Below are 17,625 nucleotides of genomic sequence, written 5' to 3' on the forward strand. Positions count from 1 at the left end.
TTCGTACTCCTATAGACTTCTTCCCTCCTTTCCAGGAGTCGTTCCAAAATTGGAGAAGTAGGCAAGAGGGGCGAACGGTGGCCCAAAATGCCTGTTCTGAATGAAGGAATGTCCCAAATTTGACAGACTCTCTGTATAAGGCACAAAGGGAGTACAGAGTGGAGGATATCGTAAAAAAGCACGTCGATGGTCGTCGCAAGTTGGCCTTAGCCATCAACTTCATGACGTTCAATGCCAAGCCCGATAATAGGCGCGCGGTAGCGAGAAGGCGGTCTAAGCGACGAACGCGCGACCTCCGAGCTTCGTCCCTCGAATCGGCTTCATTAGTAGCCTAATTTAATTCCTCGATGTTGTCTTTACCGATTCTGCGCAGGAGCGCCTTGTCGCATTGCCGATATTCTGCACCGGCAGCCACTCCAATCTTTCTCGATTTCCTCGTGCCGTCAACACTTAAGCATGGCCAATGTCGGCAGGCGTCAACTACCGCCGGCACCCCCGGCGGCTCCAAACCTCTATATGTTCTTAGCAAAGAGCAACGGGAATTCATGGACGGCGCTCTGCGAGTGAATCAAGCCGGTGAACTCGCCGCGACGCTGATCTACAAGGCGCAAACGCCTCAGATCGTCCGCTCATACCCGCACCTCCGACCCTTGATGAAACACATGTACGACCAGGAAGCAGGGCACCTGAAGACCTTCAACCACCTCATTGCCAAGCACCAGATCCGTCCGACCGCCATGTATCCCGCATGGGAGGTAGCTGCCACATTTTTGGGTTGGTCAACTGCGGCATTGGGTCGCGAAGCTGCGATGGCGTGCACCGAGGCCGTGGAGACTGAAATTGGATCACACTACAACGACCAAGTAAGAGAGATTCTATCTTGGGAGGCTGATGCCGAGAAGCGAGGGGAGGAGCTGGATGAGGAACTCAAGGAAATGCTGGCCACATTCCGGAGAATTCGCGACGAGGAACTAGAACATCTCGACCATGCGGTGGCCAACGATTCGAAGGAAGCGAAGCCCTACGATCCGCTCGTCGATGTCATTCGGTTTGGATGCAGGGCCGCTATCAAGATCAGCGAGAAGATCTGATCTGGTAATTCGGAACGCATGTGCCGGGGTTGCCCTGCCATATATATTTTGCCGTCTAGGACCATGTACTATACCGACTACTTCTCTCAGTATTGCTAGCTATACTTAACATTGTACATTCTAATTGCCGGTTATGTCCGATCTAATCTAATCTATCACTCGCCGCAGGGTATCAATAAATAACCGCCTTCACTAGGCTCATGGTCTCTGACTTTTATCCCCAGTGTGTGACCAGCGCCGCTCACTCAGAGTCAATGAGCTCTTGCCCCAAGTAATCCATGAAGTTTTGGGTGAATCTCACAACCTGCTGGTAGACCTCCTCGAATCCATTAGCACCCCCATAGTAAGGATCATTCACCACCTCACCACCGCCAATGCGCTCGTGCAGTTTTCCACCCTTGCCGAAATCGCCAAACAATCGCACCTCAGCAACCTTCGCATCCGCCCCATATGTACCGATGGCAGCATCCACGTGCGACCGCGTGCTCCTTGAACTTGGCTTGTTGTCTGTCTTCCTCTGCAGAGTCGCAATGACGGATTCGCGCACATCCTGCAGCTCGCGGAGATTGGACTTGTCCATAGCGAGGAGGTAGTCAAAGGTGAGAAAGTCTTCCCTTGTCACTTTTCGGGCGGCATGCTCGTAATCGTGTATTTTATGGCGGCGCAGCGTAGACATGGTGCGGGAGTCGGGCGGCTCGAGGCTGTGATAGGCGGCTGTACCAGCGGAGTCAATCTCACCGATGGAGGGGTGGGCGCCGGCCAGGTTACGGAACACTCCTTCGGCCATGGGAGAACGACCTAGACAGGATTAGCATGTCGTAATAGCGGAGAAGAACCGAGTTGATGACGAACAGATGTTTCCCAGGCAGACAAATAACACTTTGGCGGGACGCGCATTCGAGTCGGAAGCCATGGTGGGGTAGCAGGGATCACGAAGGAATCTTGATTTTAAGATTTTCAAGATATGCGGAGCAAGGAAATATATGCAGAAGTAAGAATCAAAGCAGGCGATAGTATACAATTTTCATGAGGGTCGAATTTGGGTGCAAGGCGGGGGACATTGATAGACCCTGGTTGGGGTCTCCACCCCTGGGAGAGCCATGGATATACAACCGTTGTCTTCATTCGACGTTGACTTGCATTGCTACACATATGTTGTACATCATAAAGCAGGAACAAGCAAGAAATGAGTTGTAGATTGGCAGCTGTCTATTTTATTTTTATTTTTTCTTCCAATTAAAAAAAGAAAAGAAGAGTACATAGCCCACTATGTCACCTCCAATGACCTCAGATCTAAAAAAAGAAATCGATGGCTGAGGGGGGATGAGCCACAGGTGACAAGCCCGTGTGGCTGAGTTCCAGTCAGTTGGCCCAGTAACACCGTCCAAGTGGAGTTCGTGGAGTTTCTCCTCTTCAACAACCCGTGGCTCACTGGTTTCAGCACATCCAGGGTTCCTGAATTGCAATATCATTAGGGCTTTTATTTCTGAATCGGAAGAATCTGTTCCCCCCTCTTGCCCCCCGACATCTCTACGGTGTATGCAGGCCTAATCAGTGTACGGTATCTCCACAAGGCACAAGGCAGTGCGGAGCCGCACAGACACATCTGATTCGCCCCAGATCCACCATCGTTGCCGGAATCAAAGGCGTCGTAAACAACAGTGCGGCCAAGCCGGAGTTATTCCACATTTTTTTTCAAAGCTGTTCTTCTTCACCCTCCGCGCTGTCTTGTGACAACCCAAAATACATATACGGAGTACCATCTCCTTATATCAATTTTCGCTTGCGATCTCCCTTCTGAAACAACGCCGAGAACTTGCATACGTCAATTGGACTAGTGATTCCTCCCGCTGACGCTTAAATCCCACTCAGCGCTCCTAGCGCAATCTCCAACAACCCTGTTACGCACTTGGGGCGGGATAATTTCGCTGAACTCGATTCTAAGGCCCCAGCATTATGGCCTACAATCGTGTGGACGCCGGTCAGTGCTTCTCTAGTTTTATTGGACCTTTCCTCCTCCCTCTCTCTTTTCAGCTTCCCCGCGCATTCTCCATCTTTCTGAACTGCCGACTCAGTGCTGGTCATTGATTCAATGGTCCCAGTACGATTTGCGCGATCAAATCATTGCTACTCAAGCTCTTATTGAGCAATCTTCTACGTCGCAAAACTAACAATGCCGCCAACAGACCCGTTCGGAGACGAGCATACCTCGCCCATCTTGCATCCCTCCCATCTCACCGGATACAGCCATCGCCCTCCTTCCCCAGGGCAACCATTGGAACCTGGCTACCAGCTCTCGGACAACCCATATACATATGCGCCCCAGTCGCATCTTGTGATGCCATCCAGTGATCGCTTGGCCGAACAACCTACTGTGAGTATTATGAGATAAGAGCGAAGATTGCTACGATGAGTACTGATTATCTATCTAAAAAGTACTCGGTCGAACATGTTGATAGCTCTTATGGCCATCATCCCGCATACGACGCACAACGTCCCTACCCTGGTCACGAGTATTCGCTTGACCCTGAAGCCCATCACGACGCCTACTATACCCAACCCTACGAGCCGACACAAACCCCACATGATGATTATGATCTAGGCCAGTACCCAGAGGGAGGACAAACTCCCTTTGAAGCTGACCAGCCCATCCTGCAAACGGGCGAAAACCCCTTTGGGCCGGACCCATACACCGAGTTCCACGATGAACCGCGCCCGACGCCCAGCCCAGCGCCTCTTCGCCGCTGGAAGACGGTGAAAGAAGTCCAACTTTTCAACGGCAACCTCGTCCTTGATTGCCCCATTGCGCCGCGACTGCTCAGCCAGATACCCCACGCAGAGGCCCCAGGTCGCGATGAATTTACGCACATGCGATATTCGGCAGCGACATGCGATCCTGCTGATTTCTTCGAAGAGCGGTTTACCCTCCGTCAGAAGCTTTTCGCAAAGCCTCGCAACACCGAACTGTTCATTGCCGTGACCATGTACAACGAAGATGACTTCCTCTTCGCGCGCACAATGTCTGGTGTGTTTAAGAATATTGATCACATGTGTTCGCGCACAAGCAGCAAAACGTGGGGCAAGGATTCGTGGAAGAAGATTGTAGTCTGTATCATTAGCGACGGTCGTGCCAAGATCAACCCCCGGACGCGCGCTGTGCTGGCAGCTCTGGGTGTGTACCAGGATGGAATTGCGAAGCAACAAGTCAACGGAAAGGACGTGACTGCGCATATTTACGAGTACACCACTCAAGTTGGGTTGGAGGTAAAGGGCACTCAAGTGCATCTCAAGCCTCGATCCGGCCCGCCTGTGCAGCTGATTTTTTGCTTGAAGGAAAAAAATCAGAAGAAAATCAATTCTCATAGATGGTTCTTCCAAGCTTTCGGCCGTGTCTTGGATCCCAACATCTGTGTCCTTTTGGATGCAGGTACCAAGCCTGGCAAAGACTCGATCTATCACCTCTGGAAGGCTTTCGATGTCGAGCCCATGTGCGGTGGTGCATGTGGTGAGATCAAGGTTATGCTGTCCCACGGCAAGAAATTGCTGAACCCGCTGGTGGCTGGCCAGAACTTCGAGTACAAGCTTAGCAACATTCTCGATAAACCGCTTGAGTCTTCATTCGGTTTCATTACTGTGCTACCTGGTGCGTTCTCCGCCTACCGGTTTGTCGCACTCCAAAACGACAAGAACGGGCAAGGTCCACTAGAGCGATACTTCCTAGGCGAAAAGATGCACGGTGCCAATGCCGGTATCTTCACAGCCAACATGTACTTGGCTGAGGATCGAATCCTGTGCTTCGAGATTGTCTCCAAGCGGAAGTGCCGATGGCTTCTTCAGTACGTCAAGTCGTCGACTGGTGAAACCGACGTGCCTGATCAGATGGCCGAGTTCATTCTTCAGCGTCGTCGTTGGCTGAATGGCAGTTTCTTCGCTGCAGTTTACGCCATTACCCACTTCTACCAGATCTTCCGTAGTGATCACAGCTTCATTCGCAAGTTTATGCTGATGATTGAATTCGTCTATCAGACGATTGCGATGATTTTCGCGTGGTTCGGAATTGTACGAATCTCTCCCATCATTTTTTTGATATATGCTAACGCCTTGCGCAGGGTAACTTCTTCTTGGTCTTCCACATCTTGACCACATATTTGGGCTCAGATGATTTACTGGGTACTGCTGGTAAAGTTCTCGGCATTATCTTTGAGTGGCTATACCTGGCAACTCTCGTTACGTGCTTCGTTCTAGCTCTCGGTAATCGACCCGGCGGATCAAACAAGTTCTACATGACCATGGTATACTTCTGGATTGTGATCATGATATACCTTGCATTCGCTGCGGTATTCGTCACGGTCAAATCAATCCAAACAGAGGTCGAATCGAACACCTTTACAGTCAGCCAACTGTTCACCAATAAGACGTTCTTTTCCATCATCGTCTCCCTTGGATCGACCTATGTCATGTGGTTCCTCGCCTCGTTCATCTTCCTGGACCCATGGCACATGTTCACTAGTGTAAGTGACTATATGAATTTAATCTTGTACAATCTTCTAACATCCTCCAGTTCATTCAATACATCTTGCTCACGCCAACCTACATCAATGTCCTCAACATCTACGCCTTCTGCAACACCCACGATATCACATGGGGTACTAAGGGAGATGACAAGGCCGAGAAACTGCCCTCCGCGCACCTCAAGCCCGGCGGTAAGGTCGACGTCAACATTCCACAGGACGACGGCGATCTGAACGACCAGTATGATGCGGAGCTTGCCAAGTTCTCCATGAAGCCCCCCAAGGAGATCACAGTTATTTCCGAGGAAGAAAAGCAAGCCGACTACTACAAGGGATTCCGCAGTGCCGTCGTGCTCGCCTGGGTATTCTGCAACTTTGCTCTTGGTGCCGTTGTTCTGAGCGCTGCCGGTTTGGAAACCTTCGACGACACATCCACTACCAGTTCCGACGATGCGCAGACCGAACGCTCCATGATTTACATGGAAGTTGTTCTCTGGAGTGTTGCTGGTCTTTCGATGTTCAAGTTTATGGGTGCAATGTGGTATCTGGTTGTTCGTATGGTGAGTTGTCTTCCTCGCAAGGTTTTTGTTTTTTCATTACGTACTAACATTATATTCTAGTTCCGTGGCGTTTGATTCAGCGAGCTCTTAAACATGATGATTGTGTTCCTTTGCGCCAATGCTATGTTTTCATATATCCCCTGATTTTATCCGGATTTGGTCTTGGTTACAATACCACGGCGGGCCCGGTCTGGTACGCAAATGAAAATGGAAATGGAAATCTAATATGTTTGATGACTTCCCAGCGATGTGTTTTTCGTCCTTTGTGACACGCGGAATGGCTGGTTTGGTTTTTTCTTTACATCTCGACTTGGTGCATCTTTTGCATGTGCTTGCCCTTGCATATGTATCCTTGGGCTCATGCTTTTGCTTTTATTTTATGGAGTGGAATTTGTGTACTCTATCTGTCGATATGGAGGAGAATATTATTTCCGCCAATTCTGTGTTCATTGCAAAGAAACTGTATTTTTGTAGGTCAACCCGAAGCATCACATGAACTACGCAATAAAAGTCAGGGTTTAGTTTTGCGAGGTTTCAATTATTGAATATAGTGATATCCTTCCATTAACTATGAACTTCACTATGAGGTACTAAAAAAGCATCGTCCAACAAGTGTCTAGTGCACCAAGTAAATTAGCACCAACTCCGTAACCCGAATCGAACATGACTTCAAGAAGCCTGATTCTTAGAATGCACACATAATGCAATCCCTCCAAGTACCAGCCCCATCCCCAACCAAGTCTCCTTCGCAATCACCTTGCGGTCAACATACCACTCCCCAAGAACCGTAAACAAGAACGCACTCGAGTTTGCCAGCGGCACAGTCAAAGAAAGTTCTACACAGCAATACATTAGCAATTCCGCACCCCAAACGGCAACACTAGAACCTGAGAGCAAAGAAAGCCAATAGCACTCACCATGTTTCCCAACAAGCAAAAAAAACCAAATACTGCCCGTGAGGTTGATAACCAAGGGAATCGCATATGCAGGTGTACGGAGCAGATTAACAACCGTCCAGAAAACAGAAACAATCTTCGCCCGCAGCCACGACTGCTTCACCGGACCTCCATGTCTCCACGCCGGCATGGGCACATCGTCCTCGTCCTCGTCTGCGCCGCCTTCCCTGTCTTCCCTATCACGGCTCCCGCTCTGTTCAGCAAGTCCAGTATCCTGACCCGCGGTCTTCGGTTTCCGGTTCACGTCACTGCTCGTACTCCGTCTTGGCACATCGGCACCGGAGTCGCTGTCTTCTTCTTCCCGAGAGAGCAATTCCTGTGCCTCGCCCGCGTCTGTGAACCCGGCTCGTGCCGAGTCTTGTGAGCGTCTTCTTCTGCGCGCTGAGGTGTTTGGGTCATTTGCTTGCTTCGCTTGCCGGGCGTTGAAGTCTGCTGCTGCGCGCCGGATAAAGGGGGTTGTGAAGCCCCATGCGACGCCGACGAGGAGGAAGGAGAGCACGTAGTTGAAGACAGAGGGGGCGGGTTCGATGGGGATTCCGGGATCTGGATCCATGTTGGTGTTTTGGGACCTCGAAGGGTGTGTAACGATTGGTTGGTTTGTTGCGCGGTGTTACTGCGGCCTTGACGTTGATGCAGACGTGGACCGTTGGTCTGTGCGTTACTGATAAGACGGATAAGGTTTCTAGTGACGATCCTTGGATCTATAAAATGGATCCAACGGTTGGAATGCTTTATTTTAACCACAGTAGATTGATATAGTATTGAAGAGACTGAGTAAAATGATAAGATATTAGACTGGTTCGCCTGTTAGGGTTTCACACCGTGGAGGCTTCAATCACGTCTGAACGAATCGACGAATTGACCAGTCAATTGCCAACAACCCACAACCCACAGCCAACAGCCAACAGTCAACGGACAACGGACAACGGACAATATATAACAACCAACAGCCAGCAACCAGCAACCAGCAACCAGCAATTAGCAGCCAGCGGCCAGCGGCCAACAGCCAACAGCCAACAGACAACGGCCAACAGCCAACAGACAACAGACAACAGACAACAGCCAACAGCCAATAAATAACCCACAGCCCACACCCACAAGCTCACAAGGATACTGCACAAGATAAGCATCAAGTGCAGAATTTGCTCTCAGTAGGTCAATTGCGAGCCTCCGATCAAGCTTGCCCGGCCGTCACAGAGGGTGTCGCCACGTCCGATGGATGTGCATCATCAAGACCGATTCATCACAGAGCAAAGTGCCCACCACCCTCCTTCTCCCCCGAACCCACTTCCACCAGAGTCCACAGCACCAGAAGAGCAGATCTCCTATGTCCGTTGCTTAGGCGAACGCCGAGGCTTGAGAAGACGAACGCCCCACTGTGTCCGAGAAACGAGTCCTGGTGTGCTTCATATCTCTGACGCGCTCAAACGGTCGCCCGTGCAGCGTCCCCCTATCTCTCACCAGCAGCTCATCCTCCTCTTTATGTGTCCTCACTGGCATCTTGAACCGTGGCAGTCCCTGCCAAACCCCACCGTTCTCTCACCAGCAGCCCATCCTCCTCTTTATGTGTCCTCACTGGCATCTTGAACCGTGGCAGCCCGCTGCCCATCCCCCTTCAGTGCCGCTCGTCACAGGTGAGTCTGCTGTCGAATGCCCCCGCCAGTTGTCCTCCACCGTCGTCCCCCACTGTCGTCCCCGTCGTGTCCCCATCGTTCCAGGTGAGTCTGGTGTTGAAGTGTTAGTGTCCTAGTGTTAGTGTTGTTAGTGTGAAGTACCATTGTCATTGTCAAGTGTTAGTGTGGAAGGGTTAGTGTAGACGGGTAAGTGTAGGAGGGTAAGGGAGGAAGTGTTAGTAGGGTGTTAGTATGGAAGTCCTAATATGGAAGTGTCAGTATCAAAGTCAAGTGCCAAGTGTCAAGTGTCCTACCTGGTGTCGAAGTGTCGTGGTGTGGCGGTGTGCGGTGTCGCAAGCAAAGAAAGGTGAAGTGGAAGAGAAAGAAAGAGAGAAGAAGGAAATTGGGGGGTAGGGGGTATTTATAGCTTGTGGGAAACAGCACAACCTCTGAAATGGGAAGGCACGTAAAGACCTACTGGCACGTGAAATAGGCAGGTGCATGTCAATACCCTGTCATTGTTACCTCAATCCTATTCAAGAACAATGGATATCATGGTTTTTATATGTCCTACTTGCTTGCCCGGGACTCTAGATATTCACGAGATAGTCAATGTATTGTCTTAGCTACAGTCTATAGACCTTGAGGATGTCCCGATCTGAAGGGCCCATCCTTCCTGCTGGGTCGTTCCTTCCCTTTCTGCCGAAGAGCTAAGCGAGTTGATCAAGAGTTTGCATGATTTGCAGGGAGGCACACCGTAAAGCCCTTCACCCTACACCCTACACCCTATACGCACAGATCCTCGTCCATATTTCTTTTTGCTCTCTTGTACTTAATTTTTTGATTGAAATGACTGCACTCTTTGGTTTTAATAAGTGGCTCGTCGTAGGAGACATCGAATATCAAGGCACGGTCTGTGGTAGATTGCACATGTCACGCTATTCATATCTAGGAATTATACGCTACGGGAGTCACCCAAGTAACCAGTAAGATGTGTAGTATCTATTAGCACGTCCTGTGTGAGCTTTCGTCTTTAATTCTCTCAGAGATATATCCAGTTGCACCATATAGTCCGCGATGAAGAACCAATGCTAATGAGAAGCTCATTATCCACTTGACAGATTGGGAGGTCGGCCTACTGTGGAGATGTGAGCATGGCTCCTGAGAATGGCTTATGGTACTTTGCAGTATGAAGAAGCTTAATTTTACGGTTGCAATTGGTACTTGAGTAGAATTAATTTGACACGAACGGGTATCATGAAGTGATATATATGCCAAGACATATATATGTAGTGTATTAGGACAATGTCTCTATGCAACGCAGTGTAAAAGACTCGATATAACCAAATGTAACATAGATATACAGCAACATCAGTAGCTGGCCCAAAAAAAAAAACATTAGAAGGAAAGACAAAAACACCGAAAAATGGGAAATATTAGCATGGAGGCAGTGACACAATTACTTGGCACTCTTCGATTTCTTCCCAGGAATGAATTTCATCATCGAGGCCTTCAGATCCGCACTGTTCCACCGCTTCACGCGGACAAGATAGTACATGAGGGTAGCCACGAAGGTGTTGAAAAGAATGAAAGCCCACATAATACCGAAGTTGCGCCACCGATCACCGTAGTAGATACCGGCCGTTTCCATGAACTGATCCGCAACTTTGAGAGAGCAGTAGCCGCACTCACTCGTGGCGTCGGGATTAGTTATCTGTCCACCAGCGGCGGCGGCATACTTCATGAGGTACTGCCCGCAAGTATAGCCAGAGGGAGGATTGAAGATGGCTAGTTCGGCGGTCGAGCACACCACCTGACGATTGTGAAGCTGTGTGCTTGCCATGCCGCCGATCCAATATGTGAATGGCGAGACACGGTACATGAAGATCCAGAACCCGGGAAGAGCATCGGGGGGCTGCATCACACCACAGAAGGTGAGAGACATCGCGAAGAGAAGAACGACTACTGCACTGGCGGTGGTTTCATCTGGGAGACCAGCAATGACCATGTGGGTGAAGGTGCTGGCGTAGATGAAGAAAATAATGCAGAACAGGAGGACGGTTCCCTGGGTCAGCGAATCGGGGATTCCAACGACGGCATAGAAGTAGGAGCCATAGGTCAATATACCCATGATGACCATGTAGGGCAGCTCCACAACCATGTTGGCAATGAGGAAAGCTTTCCAGGAGTAGGATTTGCTGGGACGTTCACGTCCCTCGTAGAGCGATCGCTGGCTGACGAAGACGGGCATGATCTGGTGAGATTAGTGCATGTTCACTCGCTTGATTCTAGATTTGGCTTACCTGTTGCGCCAATGACGAGAAGATTGTACAAATCATGAACAGGGAGTAGACGACAGTCTGCATGCCTTGCAGCGATGTTTTGGCACCATAGAAAGAGAAACCAATGAATAGACCAGAGACAATTCCAAGCCCCCATTTCGCCAGAATGTAGGCTGGCATGCGCCAGTATTGTTGGAACACGCGGTATGTGACTTCGTTAATCTGGAACCAGAACGGCATGGCGAATTCAGAGTGATTTTGTGCTGAATCATCAGTGGCGGGGGGTTCATTTTCCTTTTCTTTGTGAATTCGATTGATCTCATTCTGGACCTCCGTGCTTTCGTTGCTCTGCTTCCACACGTCGAACCAGTCCATGCCCTTGTCATTCTGACCAGCGTTGACAATGCCCAGCATATATTCAGCTGGGTTCTCGTTATCCGCACACTTCCGCGCACCGTTGGATTCGAAGTACTCGAGCATTGTGCTAGAGTTATCTCCAACCGGACCGAAGTACACGGTCTTACCGCCTCGGGCGAGGAACAGTAGCTGATCGAATTGTTGGAAGAGCATGGCGCTGGGTTGATGGATTGTGCAAAGAACTGCTTGGCCGTGCGAAGCAAGGTCACGAAGGAATGAACAAATAGCCCAAGAACTCTGAGAGTCGAGACCACTGAGCAATAGTTAGCATCGGTAAGGAATGAATTTGTTGTATAGGGTACTTGCCTAGTAGGCTCATCCAAAAAGAGTAGTAGCTTGGGTTTGGCGGCCAATTCAACACCGATAGTCAACAGCTTGCGCTGCTCGACGTTTAGACCCTCACCAGGAACACCGACAATGGCTTCAGCAAACTCCTCCATCTTCAACATGCTGATCACATCTTCGACATAGGCATACTTCTCTTTAACCGAAACGGAGGCTGGCTGACGTAACATTGCACTGAATCGCAGAGACTCACGCACAGTAGCAGTATCGAGGTGAAGATCCTGCTGTTGGACATAACCTGTCTTTCGCTGGAAACTCTGATCCAGTGGACGACCATTGACAAACATATCACCAGTAATAACACCCATCGATGTACGGTGTGCCAATACATCAAGCAAAGTCGTCTTACCAGCGCCACTGACACCCATAAGTGCTGTCAGGGTTCCAGGTTTAACCCATCCAGAAACATTGTCTAAAAGACGACGCGGCTCGCCCTTAATCTCGATATCATAGCACACATTGCGCCAAGTGAAGGTATCTGTCTGAGCCTGGATAGCACCCATTCCTTTTTCCCCAGTACCCGCAGCAGCGTGGTCTTTAGTTGTCTCGGTGCTTTCAACATCAGATCCAGACTTATGGTCCTGGCGTAAACTGGCAGGCTCGTGACCGCGACGGAAGACGAGAGCTTCGGCGGCACTTGTAGTAGCAGAGTTCAGCTCGGTCGCGATAAAGTAGATGGCCATGAAAGCGATCAGGAAGCCTATCAGGATACCAAAGTTTCGCCAGACGTGGGCGTAGCTGTAGTTGTAGTTCAGTGCCATGAACCGGTCACCGTTGACTGTTGTGGCGCCTGCCAGCGAACCAGGTGCAGTGCAACTGAATGCTTCTCCTGATAGGTCGGCATAGGAGGGAACGAAGCTTGAGCAAGGGAACTCGCGAGCATGGAACTCGTTGGCAACCAGAATCTCGAAGGCGTAGAAGATCGGATTGAGATAATGAATCCAATTGAACCATGGATGCATAGACGGAATAGGGAGGACAAAACCGGTGTAAACCACGAGAATCAAAATCATGACACCTGCAAGACCCATTGCCTGTGAAATAGTCTTGGTGACAGCGGCCAGTGTGCGGAAGATTGCACTCATGACGAACGTGATGATGAAAGTGATGAGGAAATAGAGGAAGAAGTTGGAAGGTTCTCGTTGCAGACCAGCTAGAAAGTATAGGATGATGTTGAACACGACAGATAAGACAAACTTGACTGGGATATCACTAATCACACCAGCAATAGCTTCTGTGAAGGGATGATAAAAGGCAAAGGAGGCATGTTTTTCGACGATTGGGCGTTGTGAATAAAGATTGTTGATTTCGGACATTGCGGTGAGGGCATTGAGCAGGACGGCGAAGAATAGAGTTGCACATTTCGACGTAAAGCCCACAGTTGCATTCGGGGTATCGTAGAAGACAGATCCAATGATCAAAGCCATGATAATATTAGTGACCACCACAGATATGGTGGAGGCAGCATCGTTCCAGAGTCGTTGGTAGGCGCGAACGGTGTTGAGTCTGATTTGCATATAAACGCTGATGATGTATGGAGACTTGGGTCGAGTATGTTTGGCCTGGACGCCACGCTTCCAATTCTGTAAATCAGCTAGGGCTTGCACATCATCTCCAACAGGATTTTGTCCTTCATATTCAGCAATTTCATTTAGCAATTGCTTGTATTCAGGTGACTTCAGCCATGCAGCCTCAAAGTCCGCAGGAGTACGGGGAACACGATTTTCCATGCCAGGCTTGGCTCTCCGCTCCTGGGGATTCGAGATCGAAGTGAGGAAATCTCCAGTGGTCTGCCGCGTCGGGCAATCCCAGCCCTGGTTCTCAAAGTAAGACTTGGCTGCGGACGCAGCTCCGAAGAATACTTGGTGGCCTTCGTAAAGTACAATCACCTTGTCAAATACATCGTAGATGCTTTGACTGGCTTGGTAAGCAGCGACTGCTTGACACGCGCCAGTGATATCAGAGGATAGTCGCAAAGCCTCGACAAACTTCAACGCGGTGGCGGAATCCAATCCTCGAGTGGAGTTGTCCCAGGCAGCGATTGGAGCATGGGCTAGGGCCATCTCTGCAATACTGACACGCTTTCGCTCACCACCGGAAACACCACGGATGAAATCGTCTCCGACGCGCGTGTTGTATGTGTGACTCAATCCAAAGACAGCCATGATGATCTGGGCCATATATTTGGCAAATTCTGCGCGCGACATGCCTTGGAACCGATGGGCGGGAGTTCGTGTTGCAGCTGCAAACTCCAAAGTCTGACCGACGGTCAAGTGAGGGAAGTGTCTGTCAACCTATAGAATTCAAGATTAGCGATATTCTCATTGGCGTGGTATGTTGCGACTGTACCTCTTGGTTGTATACTAGTTCGCCCTTGAACTCTTTCATCATGCGAGTTTGAGGAATTCCTAATGACTGTTAGCTTTAACTAAAGGATGCGGGACCTCAATTCTTACCATTGTAATGAATGACACTCTCCTTGTCCATCTTCAAACCATGCAGCTCTCCAGTCATGGACTTCAGTAGCGTACTACAGCCGGCACCTGGCCGACCAAGCACAAGCAGCATCTCGCCACTTTTTAAAATGCCATTGAAGTCCTTGAGGATTCGCCTTTGAGGAGAGTGTGATTCACGAATGATTTGGGGCAACCGAAAGGGGGCGGTCAGGGTCGATGTAACTGTATCTTGGAACTGCAGCGCAGCGCCCGATCCGTATATGTTGAGGTTTTTGAAAACGACGTCTGATGTGTGTCCCGCTGGGCCATCCCGGTTGAGGTCTTTGAAAGCCGCTTTTAGCCATTTTTGCAAGTCGAACTTTCCAGATTGGGGGTCGAGAGCTGGATCTTGTTCGGCGAGGGCTTCTAGGTTATCCGAGGTTCCAGGGGCCGGTTGCCGGTGTGAATGTTCAGTGGCTATTCTCGTGAGGGTGTCAACATCGTTTTGGTTGATGTATGTCATGGACTGGACTCTCCCGAGAGTCGATCCGGTATGGGGTGGTTGTTCATCCTTTTCCCTCAGCTCGAAGGAGTCTTTCTCGGACGTCATCGTGCCGAGATAGAATAAGGAACGAGCACAGGGAGGCTTAAAGAGAAATTAATTATAATGAGAAATCACACAAATGCGGGCGCGATCAGATATTTAAAGCCTAGGCACTACGTTTCCGTTTTTGGATGACATCTTCCATTGTAATGAGAACTGTGGGTCGGAGTCGGAGGTCGGAGCAATTGAAGACAATGGAAGAGATATAAGTGGAGTTGTGCCCTGTTACGATATTACGATCCCAGGACAATGATTCGGCACGGGATACGAACAGATCGACATCGAATCGGGCTCGCCAAGTTGCGCCAAGTTTGCCGTAAGGGACCTAGTCGCGATAACTGCATCCTTAACTGCCCGCTAGAACCTAAAGGTTTTCTAAGCATTCTGCTGAGTCAGCGGCACTTTTTTCGACCCCGGGACCCGGAACACGGAGATAGGCGATCCCGAGCCTCGGCTCCCGAGCTTATGCGAAGCCGTGGACGGTACGCGCTGTACATAAATCCAATTATGATTTGCCAGACGCAGTAGAGCTTGCGAGTGCATATCTAAAATCTTTGCGCCCCACATTTTTTTCCAGTATCCCTTTATTGATTATTATTACAGACCATACCTATCTAAGACTCGGAGGAAAATTCGGTCAAATTGGGCCTGCATCGGCTCGGGAACACATCGGCACCCATTGATCTTTGAACCCTGAGACCCGTTAAGCCGGGACTAGGCACCTTACAACATATACACTACGTATACGAGCACGGATGTGGTACTGTACAAAGCACCTGGATGTGGCGACTCTTGTGCGTTTGGTGGCTTCATTGTTGGCTTGCAAGATTGCTTGTCGCCACTTTTTGATCCGTACCTGGTGGAGCGCAGATTACCCCAGTATGCATATATGTAAGGCTCCTCTACGGAGTAAACAATGTACTGTTTTCGATAGACTATATTGATCTCGCCGTGACACTATCTATATGTTGTAGTGAATAGTACCGAATTAATGAAGAATGGCACTCGGGGGACCCGTGGACTAACCATGTCTCGCGGAATCATGATGCGATTATGCATACAACGTACGATCACATGCTATCACATGCTACAGGTTGTCTTTTGCTGTTTGCGCGGTTTGACAAAGTGGGGCTGGGCTTGCTCGTGCCTCCCGGAGGTTCCAGGGTTACCGTTATCTCCGTTATCTCCCCATACTATTTTGAATTGACCGCACTCTTCAGTATTCAAAGAACTGGCTTATAACAATTAATATAAAAGTCAAGCGATCAATTCGAAAAGCCAGCTCCATAGCAAGAGCTAAGTGCAGGATCTAATTGCAAGGCTTACCTCGCCGGAATCAACAACACGGCTGGAAAGTCGTGGATAAAGGGGTTATTTACATCTACATGGTTGGTAAACCAAAAGGAGCAAATAATGGATTTAAAATAGTGTTCATTGTTCATGCAAAATCATTACTTCCCCGTCGCCTCCGCGGGTATTGAACTCGAGTGAGAACGCAAGCTGAAAGCAGACCACAGCCAGTGAGAAACCAATTACCGAAGATCTTGTTGGGATTCGGGATCGATGTCTCCAGAAAAGATGGAGTTGACAGATGGCTTGTAGGCGTGGAGATAGTTGGAGTTGCAAGCCAAGACGTCTTAACAATATCCGAAGCAAGCGTCGATATCGTGATTCGAGAGGCTGTGTATCGGGGAGTAAATGTCTGACCTGGAGTCTAAACTGCTTGGTGTGACTCTATTGGTCGCTTGATGCCATTGAGGTCGACCATGGTGGCAAGGCATGTGCCAGTGATGGTTCTGCAAAAAGGCTTGGCTCCAGTAGAGCGACTGAAAGAAGACAATATGAGGATGGGGATGGGGATAAAGGATGGGGATGGGGATGGAGGTGGAGGTGGGAATATAATGAATTTGTCCGTGACAGCTGAAGAAAGCCGTTGTCGTCCGAGTCGCTTTGCGAAGCCACGCCCGGTTGTTGGTTTGCCCCGAGGCAACTTACGGTGAGTAGCATTTAAACTACCGGCCGGAGTGCTTTCACCATAAGCTTGTCGACTGAGTCGCTTTGCGAGGCCACGCCCAGTTGCTGGAGACTTGCAGTGGGTAGCATTTAAACTACCGGCCGGAGTGCTTCCACTGCAAGTCTGTCGACCAGAACGGTTCCTGGCTGCTGGGTTGTTGTGAGGCGACGAGGGGAGGGGGGTAGGGATGAGGTGGGGTGGGGCATATGGAGTGGGGTTTGGGGGAGAGGGAGGAGATTTGCTAGAAACGAGTTAGCGAGTTCAAACATATAAGACCAAAGAATGAATGCATATTACCATGAACAGTTGTAGTAGAAGGTTGCTGGGGCCAAGAGGGAAGATCACGATGGAAGGTTCTTAGGATGAAAGGTCATTGTCTTGATGAAGGTTGTTGTCTTCGAAGAAGGATGTTGTCATGATGGAAAGTTGTCATAATGGAAGTGTCCAAGGTTGACATGTTAGATGGTAGTCAAGGTCATAATGAGTTGACATGGTGGATGGTTGACAAGGCCGTAGTGGAAGATTGTCACCATACAGGGTTGTCAAGGCCATAACATATGGTTGACATGGTTGAAGGTGGTATGGCCTGAGGTTGACATGGTTATAGTGGATGGTATATGAAGGCCATTGAAAGTGGAGGTGCCAAACCCGAGAGATGCGAAGGAGGAAAGAAAGAGAAAGAGAAATTGGGGGGAAGAGGGGGTATTTATACCCTTCCAGTGGCTTAAGGTCATGAGAAACTGGGGTGGGTGACGATTTTTGACCAGAAGGGAAGGAACTAGGGCAAACCTGCAAAC

At 49.6% G+C, this 17,625-nt stretch overlaps 5 protein-coding genes across 5 annotated transcripts; 2 read left to right on the forward strand and 3 right to left on the reverse strand.

The window, feature by feature from the left end:
• Positions 1-347: 347 nt before the first annotated feature.
• LCP9604111_368 (demethoxyubiquinone hydroxylase family protein) lies at positions 348-1,091 on the forward strand (the record flags this gene model as incomplete). Its single annotated transcript, XM_039068683.1, has 1 exon — positions 348-1,091. The coding sequence occupies one exon, from the start codon at positions 348-350 to the stop codon at positions 1,089-1,091; it is 744 nt and encodes a 247-aa protein (XP_038932916.1).
• Positions 1,092-1,332: 241 nt separating this feature from the next.
• On the reverse strand, positions 1,333-2,004 carry ltpA (tyrosine protein phosphatase LTP1; the record flags this gene model as incomplete). Its single annotated transcript, XM_039068685.1, has 2 exons — positions 1,333-1,889; positions 1,944-2,004. 2 exons carry the CDS (start codon positions 2,002-2,004, stop codon positions 1,333-1,335), a joined length of 618 nt encoding a protein of 205 aa, XP_038932918.1.
• A 1,043-nt stretch (positions 2,005-3,047) lies between these two features.
• On the forward strand, positions 3,048-6,237 carry chsA (chitin synthase I; the record flags this gene model as incomplete). The annotated part of the gene is made up of 6 exons (XM_039068686.1): positions 3,048-3,072; positions 3,278-3,465; positions 3,528-5,150; positions 5,201-5,602; positions 5,653-6,162; positions 6,223-6,237. The coding sequence occupies 6 exons, from the start codon at positions 3,048-3,050 to the stop codon at positions 6,235-6,237; spliced, it is 2,763 nt and encodes a 920-aa protein (XP_038932919.1).
• A 594-nt stretch (positions 6,238-6,831) lies between these two features.
• On the reverse strand, positions 6,832-7,671 carry LCP9604111_372 (uncharacterized protein; the record flags this gene model as incomplete). Its single annotated transcript, XM_039068687.1, has 2 exons — positions 6,832-6,998; positions 7,080-7,671. The coding sequence occupies 2 exons, from the start codon at positions 7,669-7,671 to the stop codon at positions 6,832-6,834; spliced, it is 759 nt and encodes a 252-aa protein (XP_038932920.1).
• A 2,519-nt stretch (positions 7,672-10,190) lies between these two features.
• Positions 10,191-14,820, reverse strand: LCP9604111_373 (uncharacterized protein; the record flags this gene model as incomplete). The annotated part of the gene is made up of 5 exons (XM_039068688.1): positions 10,191-10,985; positions 11,035-11,683; positions 11,737-14,069; positions 14,125-14,183; positions 14,232-14,820. 5 exons carry the CDS (start codon positions 14,818-14,820, stop codon positions 10,191-10,193), a joined length of 4,425 nt encoding a protein of 1,474 aa, XP_038932921.1.
• Between the last annotated feature and the right edge of the window lie 2,805 nt (positions 14,821-17,625).

The sequence above is a fragment of the Penicillium roqueforti genome (assembly GCF_015533775.1).
Source record: "Penicillium roqueforti strain LCP96 04111 chromosome Unknown scaffold_01, whole genome shotgun sequence".
Taxonomy (NCBI): domain Eukaryota; kingdom Fungi; phylum Ascomycota; class Eurotiomycetes; order Eurotiales; family Aspergillaceae; genus Penicillium; species Penicillium roqueforti.